The sequence below is a fragment of the Schistocerca piceifrons genome, chromosome 3, assembly GCF_021461385.2.
Source record: "Schistocerca piceifrons isolate TAMUIC-IGC-003096 chromosome 3, iqSchPice1.1, whole genome shotgun sequence".
In the NCBI taxonomy this organism is placed as follows: Eukaryota; Metazoa; Arthropoda; class Insecta; order Orthoptera; family Acrididae; genus Schistocerca; species Schistocerca piceifrons.
This window is the reverse complement of record NC_060140.1, coordinates 288652059-288676140: the sequence shown is the minus strand read 5'-3', so window position 1 is coordinate 288676140 and position 24082 is coordinate 288652059. Positions and strand designations below refer to the sequence as shown.

The window sequence follows — 24082 nt, the reverse complement described above, 5'->3', positions numbered from 1 at the left end:
GAAAAAGCTGGCATACTATGCTTACTTTCATTCCATAATGTCATATGGGATTATTTTCTGGGGTAATTCATCAAGCCAAGCTAAAGTTTTCCGGGCACAAAAACGTGCAGTAAGAATTATATGTGGTGTGAACTCAAGAACATCCTGCAGAAGCCTGTTTAGGGAACTAGGGATACTAACTACAGCTTCCCAATATATTTATTCCTTAATGAAATTTGTCATTAAAAATATATCACTTTTTCAAACCAACAGCTCAATTCATGGAATCAATACTAGAAATAAGAATAATCTTCACAAGGATTTAAAGTCACTTAGTCTTGTACAAAAAGGTGTGCATTATTCAGGAACACACATTTTCAATAACTTGCCAGCAGCCATAAAAAGCTTAACAACCAATGAAATTCAGTTTAAGAGAAGCCTAAAGGATTTATTGGTGGCCAACTCCTTCTACTCCATTGATGAATTTCTGAGGAAAACCAACTGATTTGTATATAAGTACAACATAACTTCTGCACAATTTCAGTGCAGTAATGTGTTCACTGAAAATTTGTGTGTGTGTGTGTGTGTGTGTGTAAGTATAATCTAACTTCTGCACCATTTCAGTGCAGTAATGTGTTCATTGTAAATAAGTATTACAGTAGTTGTATTACATGTTTCTTACCTTATAAATAAATATAAAACTTTTTTATTTTAAATTCAGTGCAATAGTATTTGTAAAATGACTCTTAGTGTTCATTAAAAAATGACGATCATTCCACTTGGGACCTGTGGAATGGTACATTAGCTTATTTGTTTTAGTTTAAATATTTGTCATGTATTGTTGTTTTTCTGACATGTTCCACATCCTGGAGGACCTCCTCACTACGGATCAATTGGAATGAAAGTAAATCTAATCTCTAATCTAATGGTATTACACTTTTCAGTGGCTTCTGCACTTCCCCTTATGCCTTCTAATTTTATTTTCAACATAGTGACTGTACCCTTTCTCAAAGTTCTCATTTTTCCATTTCTCAACATCCCATTTCATCATCTGATGCTGTTTCTTAATATGCTTTAATCTTGTCCTAATATCTGTTGTGAAAAAATTATAATCTACATCAGCATCTGCACATGGAAAGGCTTTTCCCAGCTTCATTCAGTTTCTGAATCTCTTATTGGTTATAACAAAGTCTATTTGATGTCTAGCAATATCACCTGGAACTTTCCATGTGTATAATCTTCTTTGATGGTGTTTAAACCAACTATTCACACATAAAATAGGAATCAAATGCTCAAAACTTGTAAATAAAAACTATATTCAGATAGTACATGAACTACAGTGCCAATGAAGGTTTTAATTACATGTTTCTCTCACAAGCCTTCTTGTGTCTGCATCTAATTCAGTTCACAGGGTGTCCACTTTAAGAAAAATATCTCTTCTATTCAAGTAATGTGTCACAGGATTTAGATACATCTTCTTATATTAATGCTGATGCCAGCATGCATTTTAATGAAAGTAATGATGTTTTCCAAACAGCCTAAGTTAAGTTACCCAGAAACTTACATGAGACAACACGACAGAGAAGAAAGAAATAGAATGTGTACCAAAAATAAATTTCTTGGCATGTCATTGATTATCAGTTAAAGTGGGATGAATATACCAGCAAGATAGTGGAAATTTTGTCAGAATGCTTTGATATTAGAATTTTAATCCCAACATGTAGCAATACCTGCCTCTGAACGTCATATTTTTCACACATTCATTTAATGCTAAGCTATGGCATTTTTGTTTTGGGGACAAATCCTCAGATTATAAGTAACACACACACACACACACACACACACACACACACACACACACACACACACACAAGTTCTAATCTGTTTAAGATTCTTCGCATCCTGACTTCTTCCTTTTAGTTACATTTCCAAAGCAGCATGTTGTTAGAAAACACATTAAAGCATATACTATATACAGCTCTGTTTACAACCATAATACTAGAATTAGACAAGCTATTCACATTCCAAGAATAAACAGGATTGAAAGCTTGAAGAATATGTCCTACCAAAGGATAAAACTGTATGTACAACAATTTGCCACAGTACTTTCAATATACATCACTTGTACCAGAAATTTTGTGTTAATCAAATTTCATATGTCTGTATTGAGAAGGAATCATATATTGTCTGTCCAACTAATAATTGTTTTTATGGTAACTTATGCAATGTAAATTTATGCTCATTTCTATGCACATACCTTGCAAACTACTGTGATGGGCATAGTTGAGGGTACTTAGCATTATGCTGCATGTTAAGAGTTTCTTCCTGCTCTGTTCTCATATTAAGTGCAGGAATAATGAGTGCTTAAATGCCTCTGCGTATGTTTTAATTGTGTAATTTTAGCCTTTATGGTTCCTTTATAGCGGCACATGGGTGACTGTAGTATATCATAGATTTTTCACTTAATACTTTGCAAGTTGGTATCTGTGGAATAATTATTCTACATGTTCTTTATATTCACTGTTTAGATAATTTTCAGAATGTTCAAAGTGGTAAGAAATTATACGATATTCATTGGTCAGTGTGGCTTACAGAAATACTAGAAAGTATTTATTCTATGTTTGTATCTGAATAAGAACTAAGGCAAATATAATGTTGGTTTGCAATTCTTTCAAATCATACTGACAATTTTCATAACTGATGCTACTGCAAAATCAAATTACTAATGTCTTATGATAATTAGCAGGATCACCTTTATTACTACTTAACAAATGTGTGTTTCTCCATGTGACTGATTTGAAACAGGTAGAACAAACAGAGATAAGGTGAAAATTTATATGCAGAGAGAACATTAACATTTTCCATTTTCCAGAGCAGACAGCATACCCATGTGTGTCAAATAGGTGTGGATTATTTGTCATTGTTAGACCTGTTTGTTGTTACTATAGTAATTACAACAGTATAACTACAGAGTTAACAATTATTTTTAGATTAACTTAGGACTTACTTTTGTTGCAAGAGTGTTGTCAATTCTCTGTACAAACAGACAGCTGATATGAGATAATTCACAAATATAATCATCATTCATATGAGCTGTCCAAGGTTCCATTTTTTCACAGCTCGTTAAATTACCAAGTTCCTCATTCACTACAACCACTGTTAAACCTTTTGGATCTCTCCCCACAGCTAAGAAGAAGAGTGAAATCTGCAAGACTGGAAATACCACAATAAACAGCACCCACCTGAAAAAAAGATAATCCAATTAACTCCGAATTTATACCATGAAAGCCAGTTTTTAAATCCAGTTCTAGCCTCCATGTTACCTTCATGTGTCTCTTCTCTTGTTCTTTATGGGTATTACATCATGTTATACTAAAATATGATTTAAGCAGTGAATACTTCTACTCATTAAATGTATGACCATTCTTTTCTTTATATAACATTATTTAAACACAACTGCAGTAGCAACCTCCATGTCATGTAAGGGATAGGGAGGGGGGAAACAACACTGTTTTCCTCCTGTTGGTATTAAACTGCTGGAAACAGAATAGTTTTGGCTTTTCCCTAAATTAGTGCTATGTGAGTTACACTGCATTGGTTTGTTCAATGTTTTGTGTGATATCTACAATGAGCACTCTATTGTCTCATATGATTTATCTAACAACAAATTACTCTCAGATTCAGACTGAGACATACAAACAATGTCTTTCAGTTCTATTATTTACCTTGAGGATATGCTGGACAAGATGATGAGAATGTAATCTTTCATGAATTCACTGTGTTCTATAGGTCCTATCATGAAGTAGATTTTACAATCATGTGGAATGAATTAAGACATACATTAATAAAGAGAAGCAACTGTTTGTAGCTGATTTGGTTCACCATATTAATACTTAGATACCACAAAAGTTCTGTTTACTGTTTGAAATACAAATTCTAAAAAATCTTGGTTGTAACAAGAAGCTGTTTAATATTACATGACTACCGTATTTACTCGAATCTAAGCCGCACTCGAATCTAAGCCGCACCTGAAAAATGAGACTCGAAATCAAGGGAAAAAAAAATTTCCCGAATCTAAGCCGCACCTGAAATTTGAGACTCGAAATTCAAGGGGAGAGAAAAGTTTTAGGCCGCACCTTCAAATCGAAACAAAGTTGGTCCATTGTAATATGAGACACAATTTAGGTCGAATGAAAGACGATACAGCTACAATAGTTTGGTTCGAGTCGTAAGCTTAGCAGTTAAGCTTTACCAGGTAGCCATTGCTATGCGTCAGGCGCTCCGTCCGTATTTATACGGGTATCCTTCCTTTTTCACGTGCTTCGTCTGGTTTGAATTGATTGCTTATTTTGCTTTGATCTGATAAGTGCTGTTTTCTTTGTTATAGGTGTTTACGTCACTCTAAGCTGAAAATGCATTACTGTACTGCGTCATGCATTGTTTGTCGCATTCTGATAGTGCGTGTTTATGGCCTGTCGCCGCCCACGGCATGGCTTGCTTTTGTTCGCGCTACTGCCGCTTACGATTAAAAAAATAGAGGAATTGTCTCATTAGCGAAACAATGGCAAGTGACTGCTACTTGTTGTTACTTACACTGCTGCTTTCTTTGATAATGATCAACAAGAACCAAATAATAGACTGCGTATGATAGAACATGTTCTGAACGAGAGTTAGGAGAAAAACTTTCTCCGTTTGAAAATCTTTGCGGCCGCTTCTTTAGTACATCAAATTCTGCACAGAAATTAGTCATTTTAGATTTAAAAATCTAGCCAGTTGCCGTGCTTCATTTCTGACTGTATCACTATTAGGCATAAAAATGATACGAATATAAACAGGACACGATACGTCTTTTCTTCCGCGTTTGCTGTTGTCTCACTCTAGTTTCGTAGTTTATTAGGCAGACAGGATTTAAATGAGATAGCAACAAACACGAAAGAATACATGGCAAAATGTTTATATTCGTATTATTCTTATGGTGAAGAGAATACTGCATGTGATTCACATTTCATCAGGTCCCTATTAGCAACAGTCTTGCCAGTCGAATTTTCGTAGTACATTGAAATTCTGCTACTTTCGAAGATGAAAAATACGGAATTTGTATTTACTTCGTTGGATAATGTATGAAAATGCAGTGGTCGAAACTCGGGGCGGAGAAAAAAAAGCTCGTCTTCCACCTTTTTTTTATTTATTTACTGACGCAGAGGTTTTGGCGCCGGTATTTATCTCGTTGCCTACAAAGCGTGCCTGTGTAGCGCTACATATATTGGACGGCAGAAGTTAGTTGTGGCAGCACCTAGCAACATTTTTTAGAACTTCCGCTTGCTTTGCACTCGATTCTAAGCCGCAGGCGGTTTTTTGGATTACAAAAACCGGAAAAAAAGTGCGGCTTGGATTCGAGTAAATACGGTATAACAAGCTTTAAGAATAGGTTTTGTTTATAGAGAAGAATGTTACTTGTAACTCTGTCTGTAGGCACATTAAAACTTTGAATGTAGAAAACCATTTAATGTTTACAATAGCTAACTAATAAAATAAAAGTTACAAGAACTAATTCCTTTGTGATGAGTCTGTTGTATTAAATTTTTCTTGCCACACATGTTATGTTAATACTCTATTAAAAACCAAGAATTTGACAATATCCACCATTGCTTTCATCAACATCAATTGTCAAAGCAGTATCAGAATCACAGTCCTAGGTGTTTACAATATTCCATGTGGATGTGGAAGTGGCTATGTGAGACAGTCAATTCAAAGTGTTTCCCAGCATTATATTGAACTTAAGCAGCACATCAAGTACAGAAATCTAGGAAAATCTGCTGCTGATGAACACAGTCTTACAAATAAACACAAGATCTTGTTTGAGCAGACACAGATTCTAGACCATGCTTCCAACCACTAATGGTCAGTCATCAAAGAAACCGTGGAAATTAGAATATATACTAACAACTTCAATGGAGATGCAGATGATGCATTCTGCATTGTATGGAAACAGGTACTTGAAACCAGGGACTGCACAGAAGTGTGACCCCATATTACACATTGTGATGAAAAGAAAGACACAGTGAGTGACATTTAATTGTTGGTACCAGGATAATCTCTGGTTGCACTGGCCATTACTACGTGATTTACATTTGTGTTATTCTATTATCTCTTTAATAATCAATCATTTTCCTGATGAAGGCTATGGTGCACATTGTTAAAAGCTCAGATTTTCAGAAATAATCATAATAAGAATAGTGCTTGATTTTATTTTGAATTTACAGAGATTTCCAATTTGTTGCTTTATGCTTACTTGTAACATCTTAAAAACTTCCAAACTGAAATAAAAAAAACTACATTTTGAATCTTAGACAAAGAGGCAAAATTTACATGAAAACTGTTGGCCTTGAATTGTGCCAGTGTAAATCACAAATCATTTAAACAGACTTTTTGTTATTACCAATGGAAGAAATAAAGGTGAACACTCAGTACAAAGAGCCACCATTAAAGAGTTAACATCCTGTGCAATGAGTATACAAAATCATACGTATTTCAACTGATATCCGCAAAATGTGTGGTTATTCACTTTACACTTAGTTCCTCTTGCATAACATTGCTGCTTTGTTCCAGAAGATAAATCCATGAGACAATGGAATGTACAATTGCACAGAATAAAGTAGGGAACATATTTTCAGGTTAGGACTATGATGGATATTTGTGATTGCTAAAATAAATTTCTTGATTAATTTGACTTGAGTTTAGCTTTTTATTCAACTGATCTCCAAGGAATGAACATACAGTGTTTCAGTTACTATACAGCCATTAATGGATATTTCTGGTAGCAGCAGAAAAGTAAATTCCAGTTAACACTATGTCCATATACAGGGTGCCCCAGAAATGTTGTAATAAATTTCAAGGTGTTTTAGAGAGTGTCTTAAGGAACATATTGAGGATAAGAACCAGTGCCACCAAGGCAACAGAACATTGAATTCATGGGAGACAAGGTCTGTCTATGCACTATCTAGCTCCATCTTATCAACTGGTGATTATGACAATCACTGATATAACAAACAACATTTTGCCTACTGTCCAACAGCATACAAAATCATATTTGCTGCCAAAGGGGTGGCCTAATGGCACATGCCACTGCCTGTAACTTCAACACTCTGTAGTGTCATTGAATGACATTACCGGGAACTCCTCAAAGTTAGCCAAATTTCTGGGATATACTGTAGAACAGGAACAAAATGAATGAATGAATGATTTAGTTAATCATACTATGAAGTCCATCCTGATTTTCCATTGTTTGATTTATTTACTTAAGTAGTCAAACATTTTATGTAGATGAGAAATGGGAGTGGAGCCAGTATTAGGCCATGTGATACTGCATATTTTATGTTTCCAAATTCTGAGTTTAATTTCACTCATTTGGTACAGATTGTTAGTGATTACTAGCCAGTTCTGTTATAATGGTACAACTGCTTCTATGCATGAGGAAAATGGAATTAATCAATTTGTTTTATGAAGTAAGAAACTGCATAAATCTTTTTTACCAATATATTACTACTGCAGTACTGTTAAAAATGACAAGTATAATAACATTGTAATTGGATAGGTAAAAAAATCTACTCACCATGTACTGGTGGGAGCACACAGATGTAAAAGGTATTACAGTTTGCATTCTTTCAGTGCCAGTGACTCCTTCTTTTGCCAGAAGGGTTGAAGAGGAAGGAAGAGGGGTGAAGGAAAAGGAATGGTGAAGTTTAGAAAGAGAGCTAGAGTTCAGAAAAGTCACCACCCCATGTCAGGGGAGACTTACTAGATGGGATGAGAAGGAAAGGCTAGTTGTTGTGGACTGCACTGAATGAGATTTGAAAACCTGAGAGCTTAAAGGTGGAAGATAAGGTAATATGTAAGAAATATCATACATGTTGAAACAGGCTCATAGTCTGGCTTCAGCTGTCAGAGACTATGGTCATGTGTGTGTGAACTGCATTTGTGTGTGTGTGTGTGTGTGCGTGTGTAGAAAACTAAATGGGAGTTAAGAAAGAAATAGTTACCATGAATAAATGCTTTAACCAAATAAATTAACATAAATTTTTACAGGTAGGTGACAAGAACCAAGGACATGTTGTAATGCCAGTTCCTACCTGTGGTGTTCTGAGAAACAAGTGTCTGGGTGAAGAATTCAGATGGCCTATGCGAAATGGGTACAGAGGTCACGACTGTTATGTTGTAGAGCATGTTGTGCAACTGGTGACTTCGTGACAGTCATGCCAAAGGAGAAGCCCAAACAGTGTTTACATAAAAGCTAGTGTATGACACATGTTGTTTCGTAGGTACTCTCCCTTAGGTAGTATATGTTTTGCCAGTTACAGGACTGGTATGGGTAGTGACGGGAGGGCATATAGGGTAAGTCTTGCAGTGTGGATGGACACAGGGGTGGGAGCCATAGGATAAGGAGATGGGTGCAGAAGGAGTGTAGGGTCTAACAAGGAATTGCAGAGATTGGGAAGGCAATGAAAAGCTGTTTTAGGTGTAGAGGGCAAAATCTCAGACAGAGTGGATCTCATTTCAGGGCATGATTTTAGGAAGCCATAGCCTTGTTGAAGTAGCTGACTAATACATTCAGGACCAAGACTTCCTAAATCCATGTCCTGAAATGAAGTCCATTCTGTCTGAGATTTTGCCCACCACACCTAGAATAGCTTTTTGTCTTTCTCCCAATCTCCATAATATCCTTGTCAAACCCTATACTCAGTGTGTGCCCATCTCCCTACCCTATGGCTCCTACCACTGTGACCAGCCCTGCTGCAAGACTTGCCCCAAGCACCCTCCAGCCCTGTAACTGGAAAAACATATACTATCAAAAGGAGATTCATCTGTGAAATGATAAATGTCATATACCAGCTGTTAAGTAAACACTGTTTGCCCTTTTACATCTGCAAGACTACCATCAAGTTATCAGTTAGGATGAATGGGCATGGGCAGAGTGTGTATACTGGCACCACAGAATATCCTAATGTAGGGCTTGCTTTACAATATGATATTTGTGATCTCAGTGCCTGTTTCACCACATGTGCCATCTTGATTCTTCCCCCAGACAGCAGTATCTCAGAACTCCACAGGTGTAAAGCTGTGCTACGACATTGTCTTCCATTTTCTGACCTGTCTATTTTTCACTGTCTCACTCCTAACTCTATTGTATACGACGCTCTTCACTTTTTGCTCTTATTAACTTGTGTATGATATTTCAGCAGTAATCTATGTTCTGCATATTATCCATATTCTTGCTTTAAGCTCTCAGGCAATGCTCTTCACTTTTTGCTCTTATTAACTTGTGTATGGAATTTCAGCAGTAATCTATGTTCTGCATATTATCCATATTCTTGCTTTAAGCTCTCAGGTTTTCAAATATTGTCCAGTGCAGTCCCCAACATCTAGTCTTCCCCTCTCATCCTGTCACATAAGTCTCCCTTGACCTGGGGTTCTGAGTGACTTTTTCAAACTCCATCCCTTTTCCTAAACCTCACGTCATTTTCCTTCACCCCTCTTCCTTCCCCATCAACTCTGCCAGAAAAGAGGGTCCTGGCTCCAAAAGCTTGCAAACTGTAATAACTTTTATATTTGTCTTCTCCTAATGCCATTTGGTGAGTCTAATTTTATCCATCCAATTACATTATGTTTTCAGAAACCGTATATTTTCACTGAATATAATATTAATATTTACAGCAATAATAACAATAATAATAAAGTCTTTCCAGAATGAATTTCTCACTAATCAGTGTAGTGTGTTGTGTTTGCCAACATCCTGAAGGATTAAAAATGTTTGCTCGGCTAGACTCAGACCCAGAACATTGCCTTTTATAGGCAGTGATCCTACCAACAGAGCTCCCCTGGCACTACTTGCAGCTCACCCTCACAGCTACACCTCTGCCAGTAAGAGCATTGTCTGCAAAAGGCAAAGTTCCAGTTCAAGTACTCTTCTAGAAATTTTAATCTGCCAGGAAGTTCCAGCAAAATATTTTCTGTCCTTACACACTACACACACTAGCTGCAAAATTCTTTCATGCTGATGGTAGCTTATCAGATATATGTAATGTATGCACCTTACCCAGGATTCCTAAGAACAAGTAAAAGATTCTTATATATGAGAGCCTTCATTCTCAAAATTGATGAACGCAATGCCTTAGTAGGAGGCTTCTTGTTCTTGACTGGTTCCTGAAACAGATGTTGATAAGATGGTAAGTAAGAGACCGAAAGATGGCAACTCAAGAAACAAAGATTTTCACAGTTGTAAGGAAAAATATACATTTTTGAGGAATGAATATCTGATATATAGTGTATAAGATAAATCTTCTTGATAGGCTTGAAATACATGATAAATTTTTTGTTATAAAATTAATATAATGACAAAAACGTTTCATTTCATCCATGACAAAATGTAATATATTATATTTATACTTACTTGTAAAAGTTCAGTTGTACTGCCTAATGCCAATGTTTCCTTGGAGCCATCGATATTATAAGTGTCAATGCTGGTTGTGTCATTTACATCATTTTCCTGATAAATAAAATGTAAAATTATTTAACAAATTTTGCTTACTGGAAGATGCATAATAGTAAAGAATATTTCCAACAACACATGTGTGTCTGCTGTACAACATATGTGTTATTGGTATTGCTTTACAAAATATTATTGTTACTATTTCAACAATTTATGTAATTCAAGTAGTGTACTGCAATATTTTGAAACCTTTATGTTTACAGAATTTAAAACATTGTACTAGAATTACAGAAAGTTACAGGATAAACATTACTTGCTTCAAATTCATATTCCTTGAGGTGTGCCAGAAAATAAAAACATCTGAAAAGTGCTTCACTGTGCAAGGGTGATAGAGATGTCTGTGTCTTAAAAGTTATTTGCACTATAGGACGTTTACAACAATAATGTATAATTTAAATTGACTAACAAAAAAAGAAGTAGAAATATGTTGGCTTCAAAGGAAATTTCTCATCTGTCAACAATAATTTCTTGTTATATAACTAAATCAAATGGTCTTACGGAAACTGATGAATCAAAATTAAACAAAGTCAGTTAAATTAGATATCCTGAAAATTGGTGCAAAAAGCATTTGAAACTGTGGAACATAACCAGTACCTTGGGATTTCTCATGTTTTGTTTTAAGTTTTGCAAATGAATTAGAACTCTAGCACAGTGGATGAAATGCATTAAGTTCTAGGTCTGATAGAATATCATTATTTCATCTCTTGATAAGTGTATTACTACCTTCTAAATTTATTGCTGATCTTAATATACAGGAATGTTATGACTGTGATACTGTCAAAAAAATTCTCTGTATCTGGAACCTCTTCAATCTTCCACAATTTTTTGTTACTGATCTCCTTCTGGTTAGCAAACTATTGCTCCCCTTCCTTTTTCCATCTATCTAACCTTCTTATGCATAATCAACCACTATAACAGCTTGAATATTTGCGTGTTGAATGAGAGACAAAGAAGGTGCATCACTGAATGAATTACTTAGACAGGAGTACCATCATTTTGGTTGAATTCAGACTTCTTTCAAAGCAGCTTCCTTTACTAGAAGATAGCTCACCACCAGTTAATGTACCCTGTGTAGGGTGTGGCAGTTAAATTAAACAAACGTTCTGGGATTATCCCAAGTTATCAACACCAGAATGAAAACTGTAATAAAAGTCACCTGGGAAAGAATGAACACTTAAAGATTTGCATGGAAGACTTCCTGTTTACTCATAGATTCATACGCCAAGGCATAGTCTGTGGAGCTCCTTTCAGTATGAGACAGGCAAACCACAAGGATTTTTGTGAAAAACTGTTGTTGCAGAGACTACATGCCAGTGTCTCTATGGTCCACAGAGTGGACTAGGGGGAAAAAAGGGAAAAAGAAACATAAGGGGTGTTGGTTGATAGCCCTCAGAGGGAACATAACATGACCTTTTTAGCAGATAAATCAGTTCTTGCTATCTTCAGGAACCACAGGAAAATGTATTACATTTTTGAAGACGTACTACTCTCCATTTGCTGCTGAAATCTCTGGGAGATTGTCAAAACCAAGATAAGTTACTTTATAAGCCAATGTGTTCTTCTTTTGAAAGAATGGACATAAGTTAACAGTTTATAAGTTGAACAAACAGTAGCAAATTCGTAAAATAACAAAACACTTCTTCATTGACTAATGGAATTGCTTTGCTCAATTGTATTTCTTGCCATGCAGTGGAGAATAACTTCGGATTTCATGTCAGACTGTGGAGGAAATATTCCCTTTTAGGAAAACAAATTATGAGAAGATTAGATCTCAATCACATGTAGACAGACAAGTCTCTATGACTGTACTACAGTTTGTTTCTCTCACTTCTTGAAATGCCAGTCAGGACAATTTTCTAATAAGGAAGCCCTTGCACTAGGTGTGTCATCATCTAATCTAGGTGAGGTGGTTAATGGGAATAGCTTAATCAATAGAAATTAAATGAAACTAAGTAACTTCTGATCTCTGCCAACATCAACTAGCAAATAACACCATCCTTATCAGAGCTAATTTTTCAATAAGTAAGGTGATTTCAAGCTCAGATACGTATAACATTTAAGCTGTTCCTTTTGTAGATACACACAAAACATAGTTTTGTCTGGAATGCCTAGCTAAAATTTGCAGAGACCGTAAAGCATTTAATAATGGTTATGTGATTCTTTCTCCCTCACCTCTCTCTATTTCTTGCATTCTGCAACTCTCATCAGCCACCTCTGATAGTGAGTATGTGGTATACAACAGTGTAGGCCTATGTGACCAGTCACCAGGAATAAGGTCAATATGATGATGACACAATGTATTGCTTAAATTTCAAACTAGAACAACAACACAATGAAGATATCAATATTTGTATAAGTGAGTACAAAGCACAGAACTCGAAATACACAAAATTCCTTGAACAATAAGTGATGAAAATGTAGATTAGGGTAGGCACTTATATTAAATAACTGGAAAACTGAGCTTAAATCTAAATGTGCTGCAGAAACTCATTTACCAAAAAGACACAAATATTATGAAACCAATATAGGTCTACTGTGCACTAATCCATTTGACATTAAGTTACAGCATAATTTTGTGGGGATGTACCTCCAAAATAAATAATTACAGAGCACTCAAATTAAAAAAAAAAAAAAAGATCAATAAGGAATAAATGTAGAGAACCACATAGGCCAGCATTTAAAAGCTCTTAAGATATTAACACTACCTGTGATACACCTCTATGGACTCCTATGCAGGGCAAAATACAAATATACTTCTGATACTGAAGATAAGACAACACAGCCATGAAACAAGAAAATAGAGCCTCTTCCATGAAATCATACACAACACCAAGACATACAAATCAGTGTCATCATAAGCAGGACCAAAATTCGTAGAAAAACTCTCTTTAAGTTTGAGAGGTAAACAATAATATTTTCAAAAACCTCTCAAAACATTTATGGTTGGAAACAGTTACTATAGTATATATGATTTTTATATGCACTACAGCTTAACAGAAACTGCAATGCAGTATTGTAACAAAAAGAGATGTAATTAGATATACAAGTAAATGTAGCATAAACAATGTAAACAAATTTTAAATTACTATGATGTAGTCCTAAAATAATATTGTACACAGTAATATTTTTTAAATGGTGGTTAGTATACACTGTATACTTAGCAGAGCACATAATACAATTTTACCTGATCCATACAGTGTATTTTGTCTGTGGATCTAATAAACAAATCACTGCGAGAGAGTGAAATTAATAATAGTGCTTTAAGTGAACAATTTAAGCAATTTTTTAAAATTGTATGTTTCAGTCTTTGACCACACACATGGTACTGGTATCATTACCAGTTTTGACTTCTTTGCAAGTCACATCAAAGGATCAGTTTAAAAAGGAAGAAAAAGGGGAATAATAGTAAACTAAATTCTTAAGTAAATTATCTTCAATGCACAAGTGCAGGTATTTGGAGAAGAATCACAGTAACTTGTCAAAGTGCAAAGAACAGACCAAGAGAGGCACTCAGAGTATAAACGTATTATGCTCTGATTGTTAGAACTGAAGGCTACTGATAACTCAGTAATAGTAAAAAGTTGGTAACTTTTCAATCACAAATACAAGATTAAAATATTCACAATACAAACTGGCTCTGAGAAATTCTTTTCTCGGAGTGGAAACTAGTAAAAAATTATGGAACTACTAGTGTAGGTAAACTAGACATACACTAGACATGGATTAAATGCCAGTAGCAACGATCAGTGAGTGGCAAACTGGTCACAGGTGACCACAAGTGTCCACTGAATATCCAGTATGAAAGAAATGTCCAAATTTTTCTCTCTTTTTAGACAGATCACCTGATGATGACTTGCTAGGAACTGGAAACCAACAATGCTATGCTTTGTCTGACCTGAGGGTGAAATACACTGACAGAAATGGAAATTGTTACTCCACAGTCACCTTTGCCAAAAGCTACCAAACTGACACTCTGGGATGTCCGTGTCTGTTGAAAATAATGATTAAATTTCAATCATATGTTCTCACATTTTCAATATTTCTGAATTTTCAAGACTGGAAAATAATGATTAAATTTCAATCTTATGTTCTCACATTTTCAATATTTCCGAATTTTCATGATTTAGTTACCTAGAGAGAAAAACTTTTCCTCCAAATAAACACTGACATGAGTACATGATCACTACTGGATGTGTGTAATGTCACTGGAACTTTTCAGGTGAAGAGCACAACGCAGCATGCTGAGAGGACATCCAAGTGCAGTTTATTGCCATATTTCAGACTGTGAGAAAGGTTGAATCATTGACCTTAGGAATGTCATACCAACAGGGTGCACAGACATTTGGCTGTGGTCCAATGACTGCAGAATAAGTTGTGCAAAGATGAAATCAGGACAACACTAAAGGCACCAATACCCAGGGGCAATAGAGGATTGCAACCCCCCCGCCCCTCCTCCCCCACTCTTAAAGAAAGGAGAAAATGTAGTATAGTCAGGTGTTTTTCTTTCCAGAAGACGATTTAAAAGTAGGTATTATGTAGGTTTCTAAAAGGGTCAAAGCTGCAACTTTTTATGGCTACTGACTTTAGTCATTTGTCTTCCAAAATATTAAAAATACTCCATACCCACAGGTCTGCCCCCCCCCCCCCCCCAAATAACATACTGCACTACAAGAAGCTCATAAGATTGTTCACCTGTTTCTGATGGATACACAGATGATAACAGTTCAGATCTAGACACAAGTTACAGGTGGCTTGTCAGGACGGACCATCAGGACACCAAGCATTATTCACAGCTGACACCAAACCACAGACAACATAGTCTGTCATGTTGCTGAGTCATAATCAACTGAGAATTTTTTGTAACATTGTGTGGTGTTCAGCAGTGAGTCTTGCTGTTGTTAGCAGCATTCAGATTAACATCAATGTATCAGTAGTTGACCTGACAAATGGTCATGAGAAGCAGCAATTTTTGAGACTGGAATCATCGTGTGGAAAGCTATTGGATATGACAACATAACTGACTTGCTAATTGTAGCAGGAATACTTAATGTTTGCGACTATGTGGCAAGAATGATGAACTCTGTTGTCATATTCTTCACAACCATTGAGACAAATGGTGCTCTGCTGCAGATAATGCAAGATCACATGCTACAGTTCACACCTCAGATGCCCCGAGGAAGTTCAAGTTTCAAGAACGGATTACTAAAAAATAGAGAAAAGTTAAGATGGTAGTTTTAATGCCTCAGGTGTTCTATATAGTTGCCCCCCCTCTTTCCCACCACCTCCCTCCCACTTGAGTACAATGCATAGAATGTTTGTTCGACCATGTGAAACTGTCAGAGAAGTTCTCAAATGGTTCAAATGGCTCTGAGCACTATGGGACTTAACATCTGAGGTCATCAGTCCGCTAGAACTTAGAACTACTTAAACCTAACTAACCTAAGGACATTATATACACCCAGGCCCAAGGCAGGATTCGAACTTGTGAACGTAGCGGTCACACAGTTCCAGAATGGAGCGCCTAGAACTGCTCAGCCTCACTGACCGGCCGAGAAGTCCTCCTCTTGGTTGTTATTCAACTTGCAGATCACACTGGCCTGGCTGTCAATTATGTTATTAAAGCGTTGACCTTTTATGTGAATTTCTGCACTGTGTTGTTTTGTAATATGTGTTCATATTAATAGCAACAAGTCATGTCATCCATGAAGATTTTTTCCATGTTCTGCATTTTAATCAACTCGTGTCAAGGGTTCACACGTCGTCGTTTTTGTTCAGGAGTCAACGTGTGCAAGGCAAACTTTGCACACACCTTTCTCTTCTGCAAAGCATTCTGGAGAATGCCTTGAACATTTGATTTACAGAAGTTGCTCCATTTTGATCTGTGTCACAAAAACATTGATGCAGTACAGATACACATCTGCCACTTAACATTGCCTGCTCACAGCTGAATGGTTGAACCGCATATATGTTGTTTATACAGCTGTTACCTCAAGCTGCCACCATACTTACTGCACTGATATTACTTATACAACAGGAGTAAACACAATCTCAGACCTTTTTGGATGGACAGTGTATGGATCCTTAATTGGCATGCCTGTTGCTTGATTTGTTATCTGTTCAGTGTGTCTGGCATATAGCATACTCCAACCAGCCATCCTCATGAAATGACACAACATGTGTTTCAGGTATGTTAAGAAACTCCTCAAGTTGATGTCTGGAGGCTGTTTGTTTCCATGCCACAATGAATAGAAGAGTGTAGTCAGGCCTGTAGGTTCACATCTGATACTGACATTGATGATGGAGATCAGTTCCAGGATGAAACGAAAATTAAATTACACAGGCCAATGATGGAAAAACTTTTTTGCTGAAAATACCTTATTCTTATATTTTCTAGGGTGGGATATCCAAATATGATACTTAACAAATTGTATCAGCCACCATTTCTTCACATTTTACAGTTAAATTTATTAAAAACTCTGCTGACAGTTTTTGTTGTATTTGTGGTGAATTTGTGATTAAAAACACCAAATAAACATTATAGACTTTGTGAAAAAGGTTTATCTCTCATACTTTGGATCCAAACTTGGTGATCAAGATAAATCTGGGGTACCGCATGAGGTATGTTATGTGTATGTTGAAGATCTGAGAAAATGGTTCAAAAAGGAGATAAAAGCCTTTAGATTTGCTGTTCCTATGATATGTAGGGAGCCAAGAAATCATTTTGATGATTGCTACTTTTGCAGTGTTGATATTACTGGTCATAATTCGAAAAACAAGAAGGTAATAAGCTAGGCTACTCTAACCTTCCGTCTGCCATCCAACCAGTAGGGCATGGTGTAGATTTGCCAGTTACTGTACCACCAGTTGATTTAAATTCTATTCCAACAGAAGTATTTTCTGATGTACAATCTGATTTACATGAACCAGATTATGATGAATTCCATTGTAATACAGAAAGTTTAGAGCCCAAATTGTTTACTCAGACCAAGCTTAACAATTTGGCTAGGGATCTGGGCTTAACGAAAGAAAAACCTGAATTGCTTGGCTCTAAATTAAAAGAAAAGAACTTATTGGCAGTTGGAACCAACATATACATGTATAGAAAGAGAGAGCAGCAATTTTCCAAGTTTTTTCAACAAGACGGTGATTTAGTGTACTGCTCAGAGATTCCCAGTCAGATGAATGAGTTTGGTATAGAATACAAAAAGGAAGACTGGAGGCTGTTTATTGACTCATCCAAAACTAGTTTCAAGGCTGTTTTATTACACAATGGTAACATGTATGCATCTATACCTGTTGGACATTCTGTACATATGAAAGAAAGCTATGAAAACCTAGAAATAGAACTAAATAAAATAGGCTATACTGCTCATGGTTGAATGATATGTGGTGATCTAAAAGTAACATGCATGCTCCTTGGTCAGCAAGGTGGCTTTACCAAATTACCATGTTTCTCGTGTGAATGGGTAGGGCTAAGGATCAACACTGATGCAGAAAGAACTGGCCTGTGAGGGAGTCTTTAAAACCTCATGAGAAGAACATTCTATGCAAAAACCTCGTAGATTCAAAAAACATACTCCTACCAACTCTACATATAAAGTTAGGTGTAACAAAACAGTTTGTAAACGCTTTGCCTAAAGATGGGCCACGATTTAAGTATCTCTGTCAAAAGTTTCCACACCTTTCAAAAGCTAAACTAAAAGAAGGTGTCTTTGTCAGACCTGACATTAGAAAATTGATGTTAACTTTGAATCCACAAAGACCTTAGGACATGAAAAAGACCCAGAATATGTTTCTATTATAGCTAAAATGATAAAGAAGTTTAAAATTTTGTGATGTTTAATGAGCCTGAAAGTTCACTTTTTGAACAGCCACCTTGATTACTTCTCGGACAATATGGGAGATGTTAGCGAGGAGCAAGGAGAGCGTTTTCACCAGGACATTAAAGTGATGTAAAAACGCTACCAAGGCCGCTGGAACACCAACATGATGGGGGACTACTGTTGGTCACTTCACCAAGAAGTTAAGCAAGCCACTCATTGTAGAAAAAGCTACACAAGAAGCTTCAAAGAAAAAAAGATAAAGAAAATACAAACCAATTCCAGCTGACGAGTGAAACCTCTATTAACACATAGCATTGTTGTAACTAAGGATTTCATTAATTTCCCCATTTACCGTATAGCATGGGATTTTTACACTGTATAATAAAAAGCATTTTGCTCGAAAACTATGGGTGATACAAAAAACTAAAGCTAGATTTGGATTCAGCTCATAAAAATCTATGAAGATAAGCTGTTGTTGTTGTGGTCTTTAGTCCTGAGATTGGTTTGATGCAGCTCTCCATGCTACTCTATAATGTGCAACCTTCTTCATCTCCCAGAACCTACTGCAGCCTACATCCTTCTGAATCTGCTTAGTGTATTCATCTCTTGGTCTCTCTCTACGATTTTTACCCTCCACGATGCCCTCCAATACTAAATTGGTGATCCCTCGATGTCTCACAACATATCCTACCAATCGATCCCTTCTTCTAGTCTAGTTGTGCCACGAACTTCTCTTTCCCCCCAATCCTATTCAATACTTCCCCATTATTTATTTGATCTAACCATCTAATCTTCAGCATCCTTCTGTAGCACCACATATCGAAAACTTCTTTTCTCCTTTTGTCTAAACTATTTATCGTCCATGTTTTACTTCCATATATGGCTACACTCCATACAAATATTTTCAGAAACGACTTCCTGACACTTAAATCTATACTCGATGTTAACAAATTTCTCTTCCTCAAAACGCCTTTATTCCTATTGCCAGTTTACATTTTATATCCTCTCTACTTCGACCATCATCAGTTATTTTGCTCCCCAAATAGCAAAACTCCTTTACTACTTTAAGTGTCTCATTTCCTTATCTAATTCCCTCAGCATCACCCGACTTAATTCGACTACATTCCATTATCCACGTTTTACTTTTGTTGATGTTCATCTTATATCCTCGTTTCAAGACACTATCCATTCCGTTCAACGGGTCTTCCAAGTCCTTTGCTGTCTCTGACAGAATTACAATGTCATCGGCGAACCTCAAAGTTTTTATTTCTTCTCCGTGGATTTTAATACTACTCCGAATTTTTCTTTTGTTTCCTTCACTGCTTGCTCAATATACAGATTGAATAACATCGGGGAGAGGCTACAATCCTGTCTCACTCCCTACCCAACCACAGGTTCCCTTTCATGTCCCTCGGCTCTTATAACTGCCATCTGGTTTCTGTGGAAATAGAAAGTATCGTTTCGCTCCCTGTATTTTACCCCTGCCACCTTCATAAGTTGAAAGAGAGTTTCCAGTCAACATTGTCAGAAGCTTTCTCTAAGTTTACAAATGCTATAAACGTAGGTTTGCCTTTCCTTAACCTTTCTTCTAAGATAAGTCTTAGGTTCAATATTGCCTCACATGTTCCGATACTTCTACGGAATCCAAACTGATCTTCCCCGAGGTCGGCTTCTACTAGTTTTTCCATTCGTCTAAAGAATTCGCGTTAGTATTTTGCAGCCGTGACTTATTAAACTGATTGTTCGGTAATTTTCACATCTGTCAACACCTGCTTTCTTTGGGATTGGAATTATTATATTCTTCTTGAAGTCTGACCGTATTTCGCCTGTCTCATAGATCTTGCTCACCAGATGGTAGAGTTTTGTCAGGACTGGCTCTCCTAAGGCTGTCAGTAGGTCTAATGGAATGTTGTCTACTCCTGGGGCCTTGTTTCGACTCAGGTCTTTCAGTGCTCTGTCAAACTCTTCACGCAGTATCGTATCTCCTATTTCATCTTCATCTACATCCTCTTCCATTTCTATAACATTGCCCTCAAGTACATCGGCCTTGTATAGACCCACTATATACTCCTTCCACCTTTCTGCCTTCCCTTCTTTGCTTAGAACTGGGTTTCCATCTGAGCTCTTGATATTCATACACGTGGTTCTCTTTTCTCCAAAGGTCTCTTTAATTTTCCTGTAGGCAGTATCTATCTTACCCCTACTAAGATATGCCTCTACATCCTTGCATTTGTCCTCTAGCCATCCCTGCTTAACCATTTTGCACTTCCTGTCGATCTCCGCTATCAAAGTAAAAAAAGTTAAAAAAAATTTCGTTGGCCTGTGTTATTTAGAACTCACTAGGTGATCAGCATCTACAGAAAGTATGATAAATATCAGGCTGTGCTTCATGGTATGATACTTTCCACCTCTGTCAGTGTACATAACTGGCTCTGAGCATTACGGGACTTAACTTCTGAGGTTGGTTGGTTGGTTTGTGGGATTAAAGGGACCAGACTGCGACGGTCATCGGTCCCTAACTTCTGAGGTCATCAGTCCCCTAGAACTTAGAACTACTTAAACCTAACTAACCTAAGGACATCACACACATCCACGCCCGAGGCAGGATTCGAACCTGTGACCGTAGCGGTCGTGCGGTTCCAGACTGAAGCGCCTAGAACCGCTCGGCCACACTGCCCAGCATACATAACTAAAAAAAAATTGTTTACAAAAGGGTCACTGTATGACTCTAAGGCAGCATGCCTAGACTGTGAATATATTAAATTTGCAGAACTGTGATTAAAAGTGTGTTACTGATTGCTATGAAATGTGCACACTGCCTTACCAGTTGCCGGACTTCCCGTGAGGTCTCCTGCTGCATGCTGAGCAGCAGGAAGACGTCCTCCAGTGTCGAGCAGCCATGGCGCGTGAGCAGTGTGTCGGGTGGCGCCTCTGCCAGCAGCCGGCCCTGCCGCATCAGCCCTATCTGCAAGCAGGCCGAGCAAGCTGAGAGTTTAACGGCATCTAGTGACTGACTCCACTGCAGGCTGAGCATGGTTCAACAACCGGGTAGTTATAATTAAAGTGCAGCTACACACGGAGGTCCAGTGTGTGCTATAATTATCATATGGCAGCAAAACATGGTAGACATGATAATATACTAAAGCAGAACTGATCTAAACCAGAAAAAATTAGTTCCAATCTGGCCACCAGACGCAAATCTGGCGCTGTACGGCATCTAGCCAACATCTCTGTCGCTCGTATTGAACATACTGTGTAAGCAACAGTTAAAAATAAAATCAACATTATGTCTTTTTAACTTGTTTGACCTTTTCTGCTCAAGTCCAGTTCCTAATCTACTACATATGTAAACATTTCTACACGTCTTTCTTGCATTCACATCGCTACATTTGCAGCTGGTGGCCAAAATTGGAACTAGCTTTTTTCCCCAACATAAATCAGTGCCACATTAATGCATCAGAATATCTACCAAATTTCGCTGGCATACTATAATTACAGCTCACACTGGACCTCTGCAAGGAGCTGCACTATAATTATAACCACCCGGTACATGAGGAATTGATAGAATATCAGCAGTTGCTCGTACTGTCGCTTTTCTTCTCCAGTTTTTCTATTTCCCATCGTGGCAATTTCTTTTGTCATGGTGTGAGAGTAAAGTGTAAAACTCCTAACCTGACAAAGAGACGAAATTTAGTTTTGTTGTGGTGGTATAAAAAATGCGTCATTATGATACTCGCAACAGTTTTATTTACACTCCTGGAAATGGAAAAAAGAACACATTGACACCGGTGTGTCAGACCCACCATACTTGCTCCGGACACTGCGAGAGGGCTGTACAAGCAATGATCACACGCACGGCACAGCGGACACACCAGGAACCGCGGTGTTGGCCGTCGAATGGCGCTAGCTGCGCAGCATTTGTGCACCGCCGCCGTCAGTGTCAGCCAGTTTGCCGTGGCATACGGAGCTCCATCGCAGTCTTTAACACTGGTAGCATGCCGCGACAGCGTGGACGTGAACCGTATGTGCAGTTGACGGACTTTGAGCGAGGGCGTATAGTGGGCATGCGGGAGGCCGGGTGGACGTACCGCCGAATTGCTCAACACGTGGGGCGTGAGGTCTCCACAGTACATCGATGTTGTAGCCAGTGGTCGGTGGAAGGTGCACGTGCCCGTCGACCTGGGACCGGACCGCAGCGACGCACGGATGCACGCCAAGACCGTAGGATCCTACGCAGTGCCGTAGGGGACCGCACCGCCTCTTCCTAGCAAATTAGGGACACTGTTGCTCCTGGGGTATCGGCGAGGACCACTCGCAACCGTCTCCATGAAGCTGGGCTACGGTCCCGCACACCGTTAGGCCGTCTTCCGCTCACGCCCCAACATCGTGCAGCCCGCCTCCAGTGGTGTCGCGACAGGCGTGAATGGAGGGACGAATGGAGACGTGTCGTCTTCAGCGATGAGAGTCGCTTCTGCCTTGGTGCCAATGATGGTCGTATGCGTGTTTGGCGCCGTGCAGGTGAGCGCCACAATCAGGACTGCATACGACCGAGGCACACAGGGCCAACACCCGGCATCATGGTGTGGGGAGCGATCTCCTACACTGGCCGTACACCACTGGTGATCGTCGAGGGGACACTGAATAGTGCACGGTACATCCAAACCGTCATCGAACCCATCGTTCTACCATTCCTAGACCGGCAAGGGAACTTGCTGTTCCAACAGGACAATGCACGTCCGCATGTATCCCGTGCCACCCAACGTGCTCTAGAAGGTGTAAGTCAACTACCCTGGCCAGCAAGATCTCCGGATCTGTCCCCCATTGAGCATGTTTTGGACTGGATGAAGCGTCGTCTCACGCGTTCTGCACGTCCAGCACGAACGCTGGTCCAACTGAGGCGCCAGGTGGAAATGGCATGGCAAGCCGTTCCACAGGACTACATCCAGCATCTCTACGATCGTCTCCATGGAAGAATAGCAGCCTGCATTGCTGCGAAAGGTGGATATGCACTGTACTAGTGCCGACATTGTGCATGCTCTGTTGCCTGTGTCTATGTGCCTGTGGTTCTGTCAGTGTGATCATGTGATGTATCTGACCCCAGGAATGTGTCAATAAAGTTTCCCCTTCCTGGGACAATGAATTCACGGTGTTCTTATTTCAATTTCCAGGAGTGTATTTAAAGCGTTCTTACTGTGTTTTCCTTCACTTGGATTAACTGGAACACCATACTGTCAGAAAATTCTTTGTTTTAGACTGTTCACTGGCAACAAAAATACACGCAATACTGGTTAAGATTTAGTCTTAATCTCAGAGTTAAGAACTGGGCGACTAAATTAAAGAGTGGCTGTGTATTTTCTTGATCATAATCCACGTGAAGTGCGAACAAAAAGTATAATCTTAGATGAGGACTTACAGAAAGTGCATAGGATGGTATTGGACCATTAATTTCGGTACAAATTTGTGGACATTCAAATTTCTGGAAGTGAGACCAGTTCAAATACTCTGAAGGATGCAGCCCAACGTCCTTGTAAGGATTTGTAACGTTTAATGGCCAACATCAGTTGGACTTCTACTGACACTTGGAGTATATACGATCGACCTACAAATCAGCCGAAGGGTGCCGAATACTAGCTCAGAAAAGGCAAGTTTCAAGAAGTAAGGGAAATAACTGATAAGCTAATAACTGTCAGGAAAGTGCTGAACCAATGGATGACAGATGAAATGCAGTAGTAAT

General features: G+C 38.2%; 1 protein-coding gene across 2 annotated transcripts in view; it reads right to left on the bottom strand.

Annotated features, from left to right (window-relative positions):
• The window catches only part of LOC124789582 (ABC transporter G family member 23-like), a 515640-nt gene that overhangs the window by 38429 nt on the left and 453129 nt on the right, over positions 1-24082 (bottom strand). For both annotated transcript variants that reach the window (XM_047256987.1, XM_047256988.1), the window contains exons 9-12: positions 21173-21313; positions 10427-10522; positions 10073-10179; positions 2987-3221 (exon numbers count right to left, since the gene is read on the bottom strand). In XM_047256987.1, the coding sequence (XP_047112943.1) occupies positions 2987-3221; positions 10073-10179; positions 10427-10522; positions 21173-21313 (579 nt within the window). The remainder of the gene's footprint in view (positions 1-2986; positions 3222-10072; positions 10180-10426; positions 10523-21172; positions 21314-24082) is intronic.